The sequence below is a fragment of the Colletes latitarsis genome, chromosome 11, assembly GCF_051014445.1.
Source record: "Colletes latitarsis isolate SP2378_abdomen chromosome 11, iyColLati1, whole genome shotgun sequence".
Classification (NCBI taxonomy): domain Eukaryota; kingdom Metazoa; phylum Arthropoda; class Insecta; order Hymenoptera; family Colletidae; genus Colletes; species Colletes latitarsis.
In genome coordinates, this window is record NC_135144.1 from 31,376,030 (window position 1) to 31,392,339 (window position 16,310).

General features: G+C 47.4%; 1 protein-coding gene across 3 annotated transcripts in view; it reads right to left on the bottom strand.

Moving 5' to 3' along the window:
• Positions 1-16,310, bottom strand: part of LOC143348097 (interleukin-1 receptor accessory protein-like 1-B) — a 75,860-nt gene that overhangs the window by 13,979 nt on the left and 45,571 nt on the right. For 2 of the 3 annotated variants that reach the window (XM_076777937.1, XM_076777936.1), the window contains exons 2-4: positions 12,927-13,016; positions 11,725-11,906; positions 3,920-4,133 (exon numbers count right to left, since the gene is read on the bottom strand). In XM_076777937.1, the coding sequence (XP_076634052.1) occupies positions 3,920-4,133; positions 11,725-11,906; positions 12,927-12,994 (464 nt within the window). In that variant the 5' untranslated portion in view covers positions 12,995-13,016. The remainder of the gene's footprint in view (positions 1-3,919; positions 4,134-11,724; positions 11,907-12,926; positions 13,017-16,310) is intronic. The other variant, XM_076777935.1, reaches the window with a different exon arrangement.

Sequence of the window (16,310 nt, forward strand, 5' to 3'; positions counted from 1 at the left end):
TCCCTCGGCTAATGGGAATCGTACGAGTTCCTGGGTTCCACGATGCAACGAGAGTCGAGACGTAAATAAAATTGAAATTCGGAGCAAGTATAATTACGTGCCGCAAAAGGGAGCAGAAACCTGACTGGTCGAGTATTCGCGCGGTGCTGGTTCCAATCGTGTATTTGCATTCGAACGTAATCAACGTTAATAGATCCGCGTCGGTGGTACTCGACGCGTGTAATTCGTCTCTATTAGCCCTCGAGCAACCGGTCGCTCAAGATTTACGAGACTGGTTCGTCGTCGATCGGCAACACCAGACTCTGTTCGTTACATCTGTTCGTTACATTCGGTCCATCGATCGCTACGTTCCTGGTTAACGCGTCGCGAGAAATTATCTAGCTACGTTGTTGTTACTCGAACGGGATAGAGTTCCTCCGCTCCGATTTCTCTTTGCACGTTTCGTTACGGTTCTTTGGTTGAAACCTTGTTGTTCGGAGATTAACGTACTCCAAGTTTAGTACTTTTCTGTTTTGGCCGTGCGAAAGTTTCGCGTTCGCGCTCAGAAACGAGGCTCGAGATTTCATGGGTCATTTTCTCGGAACATTTTCGCGTCGCGTCGTTATTCCTGTTGCTCCGGTAGTCTCAAGTGTTGCTCCGAGTCAAGTTATTTTTCAAAGCTCTGCCAGACGGATGCTCGAGCTCGTACGGTTTCATTACGTTTGCGAGGACCGTCCCCTTTCCAAGCTTCGGAGACAGATGACCGACTATTCTTTCCCACCCGGCTGGAACCATTTCGTTCCTCGGACCGCGGAAATGTAAGAAACTTGGATCGCGAGACTGCGTCAGCGAATTTCCGCTTCGTAGAAACGAGCCGGTTGGGAGAGATTGTTCCGCGAACACATTTATCGCGACGAGGAAAACGCATTTGGAAGACTGGTAGCCGGTCTACGTCACCCGAAATACGTTACGCGATTCTCTCGTTCGTAACGGAACGGCTGGATCTCACGGTTACGAGATCCTAACCGTCGCACACCAATTTCGGTTACTTACCGTCGATTCTCGGATTTTCAGGTTTACTTTCGGCGATCGTCTGCGCGGAAACGGCAAAAGTCCAACAGCCTGGGATGGTCTTGGATCCTAGTGTCGGAGAGCGTTCGTGTCGCGATCCTCCGCGCGTAATGGAGGCTCGATTAAAAGCGAACGGAATAGAAATTGAGTCGCTCGTGAGTCGCTTCGGGTATCGAGGATCTCCTTTAACGCTGCCGACGGTTAGAATATGAGAAGCCCGACGCGGACCACCCATGGCCGAGCGAGCTCGGTATCTCGCCACGATGATCGAGAGCTCGACGACACAAAACGAGATACAAAAGAGAGCCAAGAACCGGACGGGAACCGGACGGGAACCGGCAAAGGCCCGCGACCCTGGCTCCGTTTTATTCCGGTCTCCTCGACCCGGTTCGTCCTCTCTTCCGTCCCAACTTGACCTCGCCACCGCCGCTCTGCTCTCGGTCTCGCGTTTAATTGGACCCCGGAACGCTCGAACCTCCTTCATTTTCCACAAAGAGCACTCGTCGTTTCGATCGGTCGAGTTCAGTCGCGAACCATATTCGATCGAACGGAAAATGGATATGGTCAAACGCTCTTTTTCACATTTACGTAACTCGTCTGTATCACGGGTTTCGGATTCCATGCTTTCGGTTACGGGAACTCGTAAATATTATCATTATACGTTACATTTCCTTTTCGGAAAACCGATGAGAAAATCTCGCGCGCGTCTTCTCCGATCCAATATGACAATTATTTTCTCCTCGAGCAAAGACGAGCATGCCTGGTTTTAAATTGCACCGTGGTAGGTCAGCCGCGAGGACCGGTTGAAATCGAAGCCGGTCGAACTGAATTACGAGCGAGCGAACGTGCACGATTTTCATCTCGCTCGGTGCACGCGGTAGTTGGGAGGATTCGCGGCGGTCGATTCGCTCGAAAGCAACCAAGAAATCGCGACCGGGCAGCGACGAGACCTCGTCTGCAACGCAACGGACGGACGATTACGGCAGACCGATATTTTTCCGTTTCCTATCGGTTCTACCGTCGAGTTTCGAGCAAGATTGGCTGCTTCCAAGGAGAAGAGTACATATAGCGGAGGAATCGGCAGGGCACCCTCGAAAAAGGGGCCGATTCGCCGAGGAGAGAGACCAAGGTATCATTAGTGTAATGACGGAGCTCGTGCAGACGCCGCAGATATTTATCTTTCTCTCTCTTTCAGACATTCAAACATTCCTCGGAATTCCTTATCCTCTCTCCCTTCTTCTCTGGGTTTGCTTGGAGCTTGTTCGATGGAGAAACGGACTGGCGAGCCTCGGTTCGACACTGCTTCGAGTTTGTCCCGCCGTTATTACGTCTATAATGCCCTGAGAGACTGCCGGCGCAAAAAGGCTAATCGCTGGAGCTGCGATCGCACTCGTCGACCCTGACGAACGCTTCTCTCCTCGCAGAGTTGGTCGCGTTCTTGGAACCGTGACTACCACGCACCGGCTGCCTGCTGATTTCACCTCGAAATTACGGACAACTTTCGTTCAGATACGAATCGCGAGCACAGCCGAGAACAGGTATAGAATAGACGTGGCGTGCGATGGTTTCTTCCTTCGCACGGAGAACAAACGTTATCGATTCGAGCATTTCTATCTTTTATCGGGTAGAAACGATGAATCCTGATTTTCCCTACGAGCGCAGAAACGCTGGATTCTCGATCGCCTCGGTAGCAACGCAAACACCGAAATGCACACTCTTGTTGTTACAGTCTGCACGAGCTACGCGGTACCATTATCGTGGCTGCGGATGCGGTCACTAATTGGAGGACAGGTTTCCAACGCAATCTCGAAATTTACCCGTGAGACACACCGTTGGACGTAAAAGCATTTGCAATGACAATGGGAGGAACACCTTTTCTCTGGTCTGCCAACAATTATCCGATACCCGTTCGTTCCTACCGTTACTCTTTATACGAACGATACACTGGCTTTACTAGACGAATCGTGCCGTTTACGTATTTCTATCGTTATACGTTATTTCCGGGACACCAGGACGACGGCAACAGCAACAGCAACGCGTTTAGAAGGATCCAAACCGCGATAACAAATAGTCAAGAACGATTTGTACAAGAACAGCAAAGCGTTAATTTCAAGAGTCATAATAGGATACACTAAACCCACCCACCGATATCTTCTCCGTAAAGAAGAATCATCAACCTGTGAACTATGCAAAGTGCCGGTAAATACACCGCAATCCGCCTAGAGAACAGCATAAGACCCATCTTGAAAGACAACCTGATAAATAACAGCACAACCAAGAACTTCCTGCAATATCTAAAACTATCTAAGACTATACAACAGGCTATAACAACAATTAAGGAAAAAAATAATCGCGGTTGCTCGGCAAAGTATTTTTAAACGCCTGTTAGTCGTAAAAAGGACAATAAATGAAGATTTCAAGACGACGCGTCAAGGATAACGGGGAAAAAGAGGCTCCATTTCCGGCGATAATAACCGCCAAGAGATTTCATTACCGATGAAATTTAATCCTCGTTAGGCGTCCTCCTATTAATCGATTCGAGAATATACGCATTCTGTGGTTCCCGGAACCAGGATATGCGCCTGTGGATCAAAGGCAAATTCCGATACTCCCCGATGAGCGTGTCCTTTAATTAGCGGTTCGATACTATACGTATACCTTGCCCTTTGCGAGTAACATTCTAGCTACGGTTCTTTCACCTGTTCATCATCCAGCGCGCTGTTTCGATGGCTTTCGACGTCCCGACTCTTCGATATCTAGAGTCGTTCGCAATGAAAATCGATTTCATTTCACGTTTTCTTACTTAATTCGAAACATTTCGAATCGATCGAGGAACAACGCGTTCTTCGATGGCACGATAAAATCTCACCTGGATACCCTGTGTTGAGCGATCCGTCCGTGATTCGGAAGCGTCACGTTGCTGTCGCTCTTGGACCAGGTCACCGAATTTTTCGCATCCGGAAGCTCGACTTTTCCCAGATAAGCTTCGCAAAACAATCTCGCCGCTCCTCCCAGAGGTACCAATTGCGAGGCTGGCCTGTACGTCGGTAGAGGCTTTCCCGTGTATCCGCCGGATTTCTCCCCTGAAAGAGCGATCGACTCGTTATAAACTGTATTTCGATCGGGAATATCTCGATATTAGCGGGCGATTCCCCTCGAGTTTCGAGTAGACGTCGAAATTAATTCTCGGAAAGTGACACGCGGTAACGCGCCGAACCGAATCAGTTTCTCTCGGTCTATTACAAAAGTCTTGCTCCGTAAATAAATATAACGGTACGTATACTCGCAAGAAAAACATTACACATACTAGATTGTATACATTTAATCGCCGCGCGAGAAACGAGAATTTCGTATGCTCCTCGACGCTGCTCGCAACTGATATTTGCACGAACCAACCAAGTTGCGAACAAATCCGTTTACGTTCCATTAACCGGTTCCTGTTTCCCATCTGCGTTTCGTGGCGCGGTGTCGAGTTCCACCTTCAAACAACGAAACCTTCGGGACGTTTGTCGTTTTTCGAGTTCGAGAAACAGGGCAGAGCTACCTACTTGAAAAACGAGCAAACGTTTCGGACATAGTTTGCAGCTTGAATGGCCCGTTGCCACGATCGTACCTTTTATTTTATCTTTCGACAAAGCAGCAACGCGATTCTTTTATGAAATCGGACACAGACACTGAGAGAACAACGCGACAGAAAGGATTCGTTCGCAACGTTTGGTCCTTTTCCAACTGTTTATCGTGTCGCGGAAAACTGGAATACGCCATGATAAGAAGAAGAAGAAAAAGAAAAGGTACGTAAAAACAAAGAGCCGAGATATTGGTGCGAAAAGTGTGACGCGCGATACTGTGTATCACCTATAGACAATTGCTCTGAAATCTTTCAGGCGATGCATCGTTTCGCGACCTCTATCCTAACATCGAGGGGTTAATAAACCTTACGCTATAGCTTTGTTCCACGGCCCAAGTTCGAAACTCCGTAGGAATCCGTCTTCCAAGTTCAACAAGCTTTCGTACGAGGCATTTTGAGCTTAATAGAACCAGCGAAACTTTCGTTTTAACCGTTTCCCTTTATCTTCTCTGTAGTCTGTTTCGCGAGCAAAAGTCTCCGATCGACGATGTTTCTCGTGTTTGTTCGTTTTGCTGGTTGTGCTGTGCACCAAACACGCCAGGGGAAACCTTGAGTAGAAAATATTTCATGGAAATGCCAACTATTCGTTATAACGCCTGTGAATTACAGTTGTTCGAAAGGGGTTTATTAAAGTGATTTTCATTTTCTCGGCCGATTCGTTCTCTCCCGCTCCGCGGTTTCCGCGCCGTGCACAATAATTAGGAAATTTCATTTCCCTCGCGCAATCACGGAAATGAACCGCATACCGCGGCGGTGGTCATTGGCAAACTGTTCCCTCGCGCGAGGACAAAGAAGAACCCGTCGCGTCGCAACGTTTACCGAGTCGTTTGTTCGTCGGACCGGCAACCGAACTCTGATCGATTGTCCTAGTCTCGGGACGGTTGCAAACTGCACGATTTCCTTGGTCCGACAAATACGAGCAGCTTCTACGTACAGATAGAAGGAATAGGTTCTTAAACGGCCTTGTTCGTTCGATCTCCGTCCTTCTCCTTGCTTTCGTAAAACGCAATAAAACCTATACACGTACTATAGCCTCGGTGAAGATTCGAATCGGCGCGTCGCCGTGTATTAAATTATCGAAGCGCAGTTGCAGTCGATGGTCGTCGCGTCGCGCTGCAACAATTTGCCTGGCGTTAATTTCTCCCAATAGCGCACTCGTTACGTTGAACCGTCTGTTGGATAATCAACGAAGCCCAGTGATCGATCCACGGGATTAATTGGAATGCCTGCAGCGAGAACCGGTCCGTTTTGTCTTTTTTCCAGCAAGGAGTTCATTCTCTATCCGTGGGAATCCGGGTAAACTCGAGCAAAACGGCAGAAATGCTCGTTCGTCGCCGTTCCGATTGATTAAAAAATCAATTATACGAAATCTACGCTCCCGACCCGAAAACGAAACCGAACCACAGAAACCGGCCGAAAAATTACTTTACCCAACATCCTAAATACACGAACTTGCTTCGGAAACTTAACGTAAACTACTTGCCGCTCTACTACCTACCTCGCCGAAAACTTTGCCCTTCCCTCAACTTTTATATTGAAAATACAAACTGCTCTACCATTTAACGTTGTTCCGATAAGTTAACGCGTACCAAAAGATCCAGGATCTATAGTTTGATGGGATCGGAAGGATCGCAGGTGTGGCGTATTTGTGCAAGAACGCGTCACGTGTCGCGATGCATACATAACCCGGTTAAGTACGCGCGAGTTCGCCGATAGAACCGCGCTGCGTCTGACGCTCGCACACTTGTAGCTACGTAATTCGCAGATCCTGTACTATGTTCCTCTAACGCATCGAGGATATGGCTGCTTCGATCGACCGATCTCTTCGAACATGCTACCGCAACAGTCATTATGCAAACATTACTGTCGTGTCGTCGAACCTTCCTCGCGCATTCACAAATTTCTCTAACAGCAGATATCTTGTTTAGAACGGTGATCGAGAATTAAAGAAATACCCGCAAAACGTAGTCTGTCGCGACGCAAAAATCCGATTTTCTTTCGTTGCGATAAATCGAGTTTCTTGGTTCAGCGATCTCGCGTATAATCGATACGCGTGCGGTTCGCGTGTTGCGGCGCACGTGCACGGCGTGTCGCGTCGAGCATACTTATTGAAATTTTACGGCTGGTCAGTATCCGAAACGTTACAGCGAAGAAACGCTGGATCGAGGGTGGTGAAGCAACTACCTACTAGCCTGTCTCCGTAATGAAACGCGGTTACGATCGCAGAGGGTGGTTCGCAGCAGTTTTATCGGCAAGAGTTCCGGTTACTCGTTCTTTTGTTCGACAGTTTACGGCGCACGTTAGCCCAAAGTTGACCGGAATCGGGGTCGCGAGACCATTAAACAGGAAATGGGAAGCCCGAGTAAAAGTTGCAACTTTTCGATCAACCGTGCGGAGATTTTGTCGAAAAGTCTCGTCTCGTCTCGCGTTCGTTGCTACCGATGGGATTTCAAACGCTCCGAAACGGTTCCAATTTATACAGGTTGTTCGGCCACCTTCGGGACAAATTTTCATGAGAGATTCTAGAGCCAAAAATAAATCGAAAATCAAGAATACCAATTTGTATTGTAAGTGCTGAAACTTTTGGGTGGAAAAAAAAGACTTCCGAATCGTCTTGGAAAAATTATTTTCGGTTGCGGGAGTCAATTACAATCATTTTTGAAAAAATTCAGGACGAGCGGAACTTTAAACGTTAATAACTGTTTAACGAAGCCTTCATCGACAAATTGGTATTCTTCATTTTCGTCTTATTCTGACATCTAGAATTCCCCATTAAAATTTTTCTCACCGTACAACAATTCGACGATTATCGTTTTTCGATGGGACGTAATTATTTATATTTTATTATTGTTTCTCGTTGTCTTTCGCTTTCGACGGATACTCACCGCGGAAATCTCGGATCACCGATCGATTAATAAATAAATTAAGTTCCGAAGGCTACGGTTTCCATCTCGAATTTCCGAAAGCTGTATCGTCGCGTCGGCGTCGGCGTAGTTACGAGCGAAAGCTCCACTAACTCGCGATACCGAGGTCGGACAACGAGCATGAAGAGGTTCGAGAAAGACTTCCAGGAATTCCGGTTACCGCGGCGAAGAAAGGGCGCGCACCATTCCTTTCGCGGTTTTAAGAGGACTTCTCGGAAGCGCGCGTGGGCAGTTTTATTCAAATACCTGTACGTCTCTCGTTCGCGCTAACTCGACTCCGCCCCCGCCTATACCCCCCTCTCTCTGTTAGCGCCCCCACCAGCACCACCGGTAGCAGAGAGAAATCGACGGATACGCGTTTCGATATCTCGAGGCAACGTCGCGAGGCGCTGGTGGTCTCGGAAACTAGCAACTCGAGAATCACACTAATACTCTCTCCTTTCTTCGCGTCCGTTAGGTTCCCTCGGGATCTTTGGATTTCCATTAATCTCGAAGGAACTCGTTTCTTCCGGTTCCGAACGAATCCATCGGTTCGTTAATGGCACCATTCTATCCTTACTTCGGGATTAACGAATTTCGATGAAACTTTACCTTCGACTCTTGACTCGACTGTCTCGCGCGCGGTGATATTCAAAGAATCTACGTCAATATTTTTACTCCCGTCGATAAAGCGACTCGATTCGTTTCCAACTATTAATTTCCCGTTCCTTCCGACCATGCTGAACGTTTCTTCTTCATCCCCGTAGTTCGAGAAACGATTGTCTGTAAAAACGTCTTCCTCGTGTAAAATAAATTATTGCTTCGGACACGTTTCTTCTTAATCCGTAAACGGATTACATGAAAATTTAGCTCGATGAAACTCATCGGAAAGGTGAAAAATGAAACGACTAGCAACAGAGTATTGGAGAGAATCGCGGTCGAGGGTTATCATCGGGCCACCGCACCCTGGTGAGGATTCTTTGGCAAACCTCTGACGGGCTTGTCCTTCACATACGATGCTTCAGAGGAGCACACACGACAGTTTGTTTTTCCTTGTTATACATATACGTCGAGTCGCGACGCGTCGCTCTGCTCTACTCGATTGATCAACATCCTCGCGAGGCTATTGCCCCGTTAAATTCTGCTACCCTGACCGGGGAATAGCCGATAGAAGCGTTCGATCGATACCTTCGACTCGATTTAAACGCTCTATCGAAACTAATTTATTTCGGATTTTCGAAAAGATAGCTTCTTCTCCGTTATTCTTGAATTTGCTCGTGAATTATTTTGTCAACCGCGGTAACTCTACATATACCGGCACTACTTTGCCAACGAACGTTTCTCCGAATGATTTCAAATAATGAAAATAGAGATTAAGCCGTTGTTCTGTTTTTAGCGGTGTACCTTGTACCTTACTGGAAGTAAACAGCTCATTTTGTTGGTCGTTTAAACCTCTCGTAAAACGCAAGACGACGTTAGAGAGAGAGATAGAGAGACGTTCGAGGAGCAGAAATAGCCAGGAGAGATAGCAGCAGCCAGCAGCGTACAGTGCACCGGCTAATTGCATTACCGGCGCAGCATCATCGGTACAGCTTCCTCTCGCTGTGAGATCATACGCATTTACTTAATGTATGTGGCGCGTACAACCACTCCGTGCACTTAGCCCTGAGGTATTGGCTCATAATTCTCTCCTTCCGCATCCCCCGCCGCTACTAAACGTGTATGCATATTTATACGGGCCGAGTTTCAAGGGGTTACTCGCTCGGAAATTAATTTCGTTTCGCCAGACTCGGCACACCTTTCTTCTTTCCTTGCCCTCGTTATTTTTTTCTCTCTTAACCTGCTGCCTCCGTCCCCGCAAGCCCACTCCACTCCACCCCATCACAGCCACGCCGCGAAACGTAAATCGTAAAATGTAATCCAGAAACACGGATGGGTAAAAATCGCCTTCTTACGGTACCAATATTATCGTTACAAGTACCTACACACGCCTACGAAAAACAATATCGAATATCGAACGACCAGACGACAACGTGCCGACGAATACTTTGGTGCTCTTCTTCTTGTCCGGTCGGAAAAAAAACCGAGAAAACGCACTCTAAGTCCTCTCGGTAGTTTAGTTCGTTTATCAATGATCGTTGGTTGGTTCTCCGGAAGCGAGGAACGCACGATCGTTTTCGCACTGCCGAAAAAACTCATTTCAAGAATAATGCTCGTCCGGTGGATGAAGTCTGTCCCGGAAGCCGATGGAAATTGCGGGGAAACGAGGTTGTCGCTCTGGGACAGAGACAGATGCCTGTGTAACGAGAGGTGAAAAGACGAGGAGAGCAAAAATCTCACGAATAAAGCGAGACAGCCGCAACGAACGATTCTCCCGCGTAGATAGCCGCCGGCCGCGCCAACTTTGGACGAGTAAATTAATAATCGTTGCCACGGTTGGACGTTCGAAATTCTAACCTTTTGGCTAAATGGCCCTGCCTGGTAATCGGTGGTGCAGGGTTGGAGCAAACAGAGCGATCGAGGTTATCGCGCTACGTTCCCGTTCACTCGATCAACCAACACCGTCATCTGTTTCTAATTATGTAAATATGCATCGTTCGCGCGAATCGACCAAATTAATCGATACATCGGACAACGGGAGATAAGCCTCTATCCGATTTAACTTATTTCTCGATGCATATACTTATCGTTCGTCTTATCGTTCTTGTTAAGGAGTCTATGTTGACGCGAGACTCGAAAGAAGCTGATTAAAATTTTTCCTCGAGACACGAAACAGTGTAATTACGACCATATTACTTTAGGCGAAGATACGTATAAAGGAGCAGTGTATAGTTTCGAGTTGTAGTTTGATTCGTGCGAATCGTCGTCGCTGTCGGCGTGGCATAAACAGAAAGAAGTTAAATTCCGAAAGGAGCGGTAGTTGTAAACTGGGACGAGCGTAAGAGCGCAATTAGTCGTCGGTCGGAGAAACACGCGAGATACCGTGAAACGACAGAAATTCGTTCGAGGAAAAGGTCTAATCGGGATTCCGCGAAGCTAACGCATAGTCTTGCGTCGAGTTATCTCGGTGCGCGTTCCGCGCATCCGACCGATAACTATAATACGGCGCCTCCGCGACGCTCATTCATTCTCCTAGTGGCAACGACTTAATTTCCAGGAAAAAGAATCGACCCGTGGCTCCGAGAACTACCACCTACGCGGAGAACGTGACTCATCGATCGACTTAACGTTCCTAACCGATCGCTCTCTACTCTCTACTCTCTTTCCTTTCGTGTAAATCATCCCCCTCGAATCGCCACGCCGTCCAACTACTCGCGAGTCAGGAACGAAAAGACGAACGTAAATAACCGAGAACGAAGCCAATTTTTGCAGTACGTATCGATCGAGGGCTACACAACGGGGGGGAGGAATGCCTTTGCCAAACTTTTTCCCGCGCACCTGTTACGGCTGACTCTATTAGATCGGTATGTCTTTCGACCGATCAATGCCAACGCTGACTTTTTAAGATATTACGAATTCCTGTATTAGGAAAATAGGCCATAGCAGGTACTTTTACGAGTAACGAGAGCTTTTGCTCTCACCGTCTCTCGCATATTCTTCCGTCCCAATATCAAATAATCGACACTCGTTTGCCGACGCTATGATACACCTACCTACGAAACTACATATTTCTCGATCTTTCTTTTCGAACATATTTCGATCGATCGCGGCTCGTCGCGTCGTCTCGACTCCAAGATCCAATCTCGCCACAAACTCGGGGAAAAGCAAACGATAACAGATTGCGGAAGCTGGAATAAATCGCGTCATCTTCTCCGTTCTCGACTATCGCGCAAACAAAATCCAAACGCGACGTTTGTAAATAACAATCGCGTTTCTCTTCGTTTAAAATCGTCGCGGTGCGTCGATCGTGTTCGATTGAAATATCTGGAACGAATATTTTTATTTCTCGGCACCTTTTACCCTGCAGAAATTCAACCCCAAACCACACCGAATAACGTTTATCAATGACAAAATAGTACGGAATATTCTTAAAAAGTAATTACATATCTAGTTTGGTCGATCTTTTTTCTAAGGGAATAATATCCGCGGTTTAAAGGAACGTAGCTAGTGGAAAAGGGAATAGTATAAACTCGACTGACTCACCAAAGACGGCGAGCGTGATGTCTCCTTCCAGGATGGTCGTGTCGTTCCTGGCTCGACAGGAATATCGTCCCGCGTCCGAGGCTCGCACCTTTTGCGCGTATATCGTCTGGTTCGCGCTCTCTGGGTACAGAATGAAGTGGCTCTCGCCACCTGGCCAAGGATAAGCCCTGTTGTCCTTGTACCTGGAACAACCCAAGCAACCAATCTCTTAACGACACCGACCGACGATTCCTTCGGTACGTTCGATAAATAAATCTAGCCAGCCGGTCGTGAATATTGCGCGTAACGATGGGATATCTCTACTCGAAGGAGCCGTCGCGTCGATTCAATCGCGCGACAAATTTTACCAACGTGAACGGCTCGTGTGATAAATATGTACCCTGAATAATTTCAAACGATAGACAGCTCTTTTGTTATTACTTTGGTTTCGAGCAACGGGAAATTAAACGATTTCGCGAGGGTTCCCAGCTGCTGGATTCCTCGCTAAACGAGATACAACTACCGGTACATGACGCACGGTGATCCAGAATTCCGAAAAATCAGGCATAAACGTTCGCGAGAAGAGAAACCCTTTCCGAACGCGACACCTTTCTTTCTCTCGCAAAGGGTCTCCGGCCGCGTTGCCTTTTCCTCGAGCCGCTCCCTGCTCGACACGTCCGTTTGCTTCTCGGCTCGTTCACCTGTCTTCCGAGAAACCTTTATTTGCGTTCAACAGCACCGCGAGCCGACGTGGATCTACGTACACGTATATTACGCGGAAGAGATTACAAGACGAACGGGTGGCGGCATTGTCCTGAAATCCGCTTTTGTTCGCCGGCATCGGACGTCGCGTTTCAAAGCGACGCAATGATGCGAGGCCATTTCGATATTTGGCGTATGCTCTCTGCACCGAGCTGTGAGTCCTTACTATACCTAAACGCGCTCGACAGCCAAAGAGGCTGGTCTAACGCTTGGTCTAGCGCGTGGTCTAGCGCGTGGTCTAGCGCCTGGTCTAGCGCGTGGTCTAACGCACTGGACTCGATCGGGTGGATATACGATTATTCGCTCCATTTTCCATTAAATCGTTTTCAATGGCACCCGCGATCCCTTCGAACGATTCTCAACGAAGTAGACGCATACTCATCTAATTAATTCTAATAAAATTATTTTTCAGTATTTATTATTTATTATAAATGATAAATGAGCGATGTTTTTCAACCCACCTCCATCGCGTTGAGAGAAAACCGTTGACAGCGAGACGCGACCACCCCGAGACCAATGCCATTCTCATTCCTGCTATTTCTTACTTGCTTCTAAGGAAAAAAACACAGAGAACGTGACGTTAGTCCTTTTCGAAACTATCCCTGTACAAGTATCGTCAGTGGTAAGAGACTATAGGACGCTTAAAAAGAAATATCAATATCGAAAGTCGTGTATGTATACACGGAGAACGACTACGTTCGATAACAGACTAGACGTTGCTCGAATGTGTCGCAACGCGTTACTATTCAAGTTTATGTTGCGATAATCGAGCACGCGTGTAAAACGCGTCGTTGAACGATTCGATTACGATTATTCTTTTTGAAATCGATCGAAAATTCTTGGTCGAATGTTCGTGGAAGAAGAAGCGCAGCGCCGCGCCGCGCCGGTCCGTCGACGGCCTTCCAAATGCCGATTTTTATCGATCCACGATGATTTCGCAGTTTAACCGTGTTTGTTGAGAAATCAATCGTCGATAGAACAAACGTTTATCCCAATATTTTTCTACAAAACAGAAAAGACGAACGCGCGCGCGCGCGTGCGGCTGTTGGCGATCGTCGTTTTTATTAGAAATTCTTGTTCCTACTGTTCTTTGGTCCTTGGTTCGCTCGATGCGACGATAAACGCTCGAAAAAATTCTTTTTCCTTTCGAGTGTTTAAATTCGCGAGGAGTTTTGCATGGTCAACATATGTATACGCACATATCTATAGGCGAGCCGCCACGGAAAGAGGCTCGGCCGGGAAATTGTGGGGTGAGAAACGACGGACCAGCGGACAGGCGGACAGGCGGACAGGATACGCCGATTACACAGAGACTCGGATCGATTTCGAGCCGAGTAATCTTCCACTTTTCTGTTCGTAGAAGCGATTAAAGGGGAAAAGCGAGTCGCCGCGCCGATACGGGTCGACGTTTCCACGACACCGACTGCACGTGTTCTACGATCGTGTTGCCTCGGCTCGGCTCGTTCTTCTTCATCGCCACGGATCGTTGCAACGATCTTTACACGCTTTGTCTCTTTTTTATAGATCGTCGACACTACCCTCCTCTCGATCTTTTGCGCGTAATGCTACAGGATCCAACGCAACATCTTCCATCTCGAAGAAGAGGGGCACAGACAGCAGCGTGCGAAACGCATCGAGGACAGAGACGGATCGTCGATAGAGCAGCAAAGACGAAAGAAATCAAGCGGGTAGATGGATAGGAAATGCAGTTATCCAAGAATGCGTTTGACCTCTTCGGCTTGACGATTCGATTCGATGCAATTCGACGAGATGCGATGCGATGCGATGCGATCCGATGCAATTTCAGGAGAGAGGCGACTTTGAAGGTTGGCTGCGCGTGTTGCAATTGCAATTGCAACTAGTGCCGCGGCCGCTTCTTGGAAAATGCACCGTCCTAGAAACCTTTCTCCCCACTCTCCGGACGAGAGTCGATTTCGACGAGCCCGACAAGCTGACGAAAACATATTCCTCGTACGATACACGTCGATTCAAAGTCGAGCAAAATTTTTTCGCCAATATCGAATAAATATTTTTCTACGTTAAAATTCCCTTTCGTACTCGTTGCATTTTTCGAAAGTTGTATTTTATTTTTGACTCGTACATGCTGAGAAATAGCGTTGTTATTCGTTGAATCGAGGATCCCGCGATCGTTGGTGGGAGTTTCGACAAAACGGTTGGCTCGAGAGATTTTCACGCGGTACGATCGCTTATCCGGCTTTAATTAACGTCAAGCAACTTGGTTGCTACGGCTTCTCGGTTGGACAAATAAAAGTGCGCGCGATCGACGCCACACGATCTTGGCAGCTTGGGAACATCGCTCTGACTTTTCATTACCTGTAATTAGTTACTTTTAACCGTCGAGTCGGTTCGCTCCAAGGGAACTCGTTGATGTTCTCGATAAATTCCGCGATCGCAAACGATGGGGTGGTCTCGGTTAAGAGTGGTTGTTTCGATGGTTAAACAGTTTGGTATTGGATGGCGCGGAAGAAACCAAAGTAAAAGAGACAGGACGTAAGGCTAGTTTTCACGATTCTTTCCACTACTTATCCAGAGTGAACGGTTGCGAGATCACGGATCAGGAGTGATTAGATTTCGACGTACAATCGATCGAAAAACGCAAACGACGCGAATAAAAAAACCTGTGTTTTGAACGTTCGGGGGTGTACTGGGAGCGTATTTATCGCAACGGTCGTCCGTGGCGAACCGATTTAAAATTTCGATTCGACGGGGATTGCTGCACGGGCCACGGGCCACGGGCCACGAGTCACGACGAGCTACGAACCAGAGACGAACATTTCCGGGGCCTGAATTTTCGCGACGATCATTCGCGTAATTTCCAGCTTGGTGAAATTCATGGTTTACCCGTGCAACTCTGGCGAGTTTGCGTTCCAACCCGGCGGAAATAGATCCACGAAGAGAATTGTTTTCCACGATTCGAAACACGCTGGAAACTAGCGATCGCGACGCACACCGTTTTCAATTCGATCGTTCGTCGACTGTAATTTCGTGTAAAAAAAGAATTTAGCGAAACCATCTTTTTTATCAAAGACGAATAGATTTTGTCGAATCGTCCGTCTGCTGATTCGCAGCATCCAGGAACCGTTCGATGCTCGATGGAATTTTAATAAATTCTGCTACGAACCGAAGATTATTCAACGACACTCTGAAAATCCGTCTGTCGCGCAGAGGGGGCGCGACGTACCATTATCTATCTTTCTATTCCAAGACGTTTTATCGTTTCTTATGCCAGCACGTAAAACTGTCGATGTTCGAACGGGTAAATTCCAGTGGTCTCGGTCGCGCAGCTTTCGCCTGCGAACGTTACGTGGTTTGCTAGAATCTGTGAATGCGAAACTCGTGTACCTAGGTATCGGTGTGTACGCCGCCACTTGGTTATTACCGCGGCACCGATCTTGCATTGCACCCGTCCTTTCTAACAGGCCTCGGGGCGGCAATGCCTTGCTCAGCACAGAATCCGGTAAATTTTTCTGCCATGGCGAATAGTGCCCATGCCGAAATTCGAGCCAATTTACCTACAACAAATATCTTATCCTTGAACGTTATCGAATAAATGCAGCTGTGCTATTATACGTAAGTATATCGTATAACCAAACAAGCATTGGTTTCAAAGATTTTTTCCACGCCATTCTACGGAAAAGAAATTAGGGGTACGCATCTTGGCGTAAAAGAAGCTCGTGGAAAGCTCGCGTTGAGTAAACGTAGCGTCGTTAAATCTTTTTAAATATCGGTTGCGTGCGCCTGCGATATTACGGAGACGGAGGCTAGAATATCGAAGATTACACGGTACGGAGTCGCAGAGTTCCAACTACCCGTGGAAATATTTC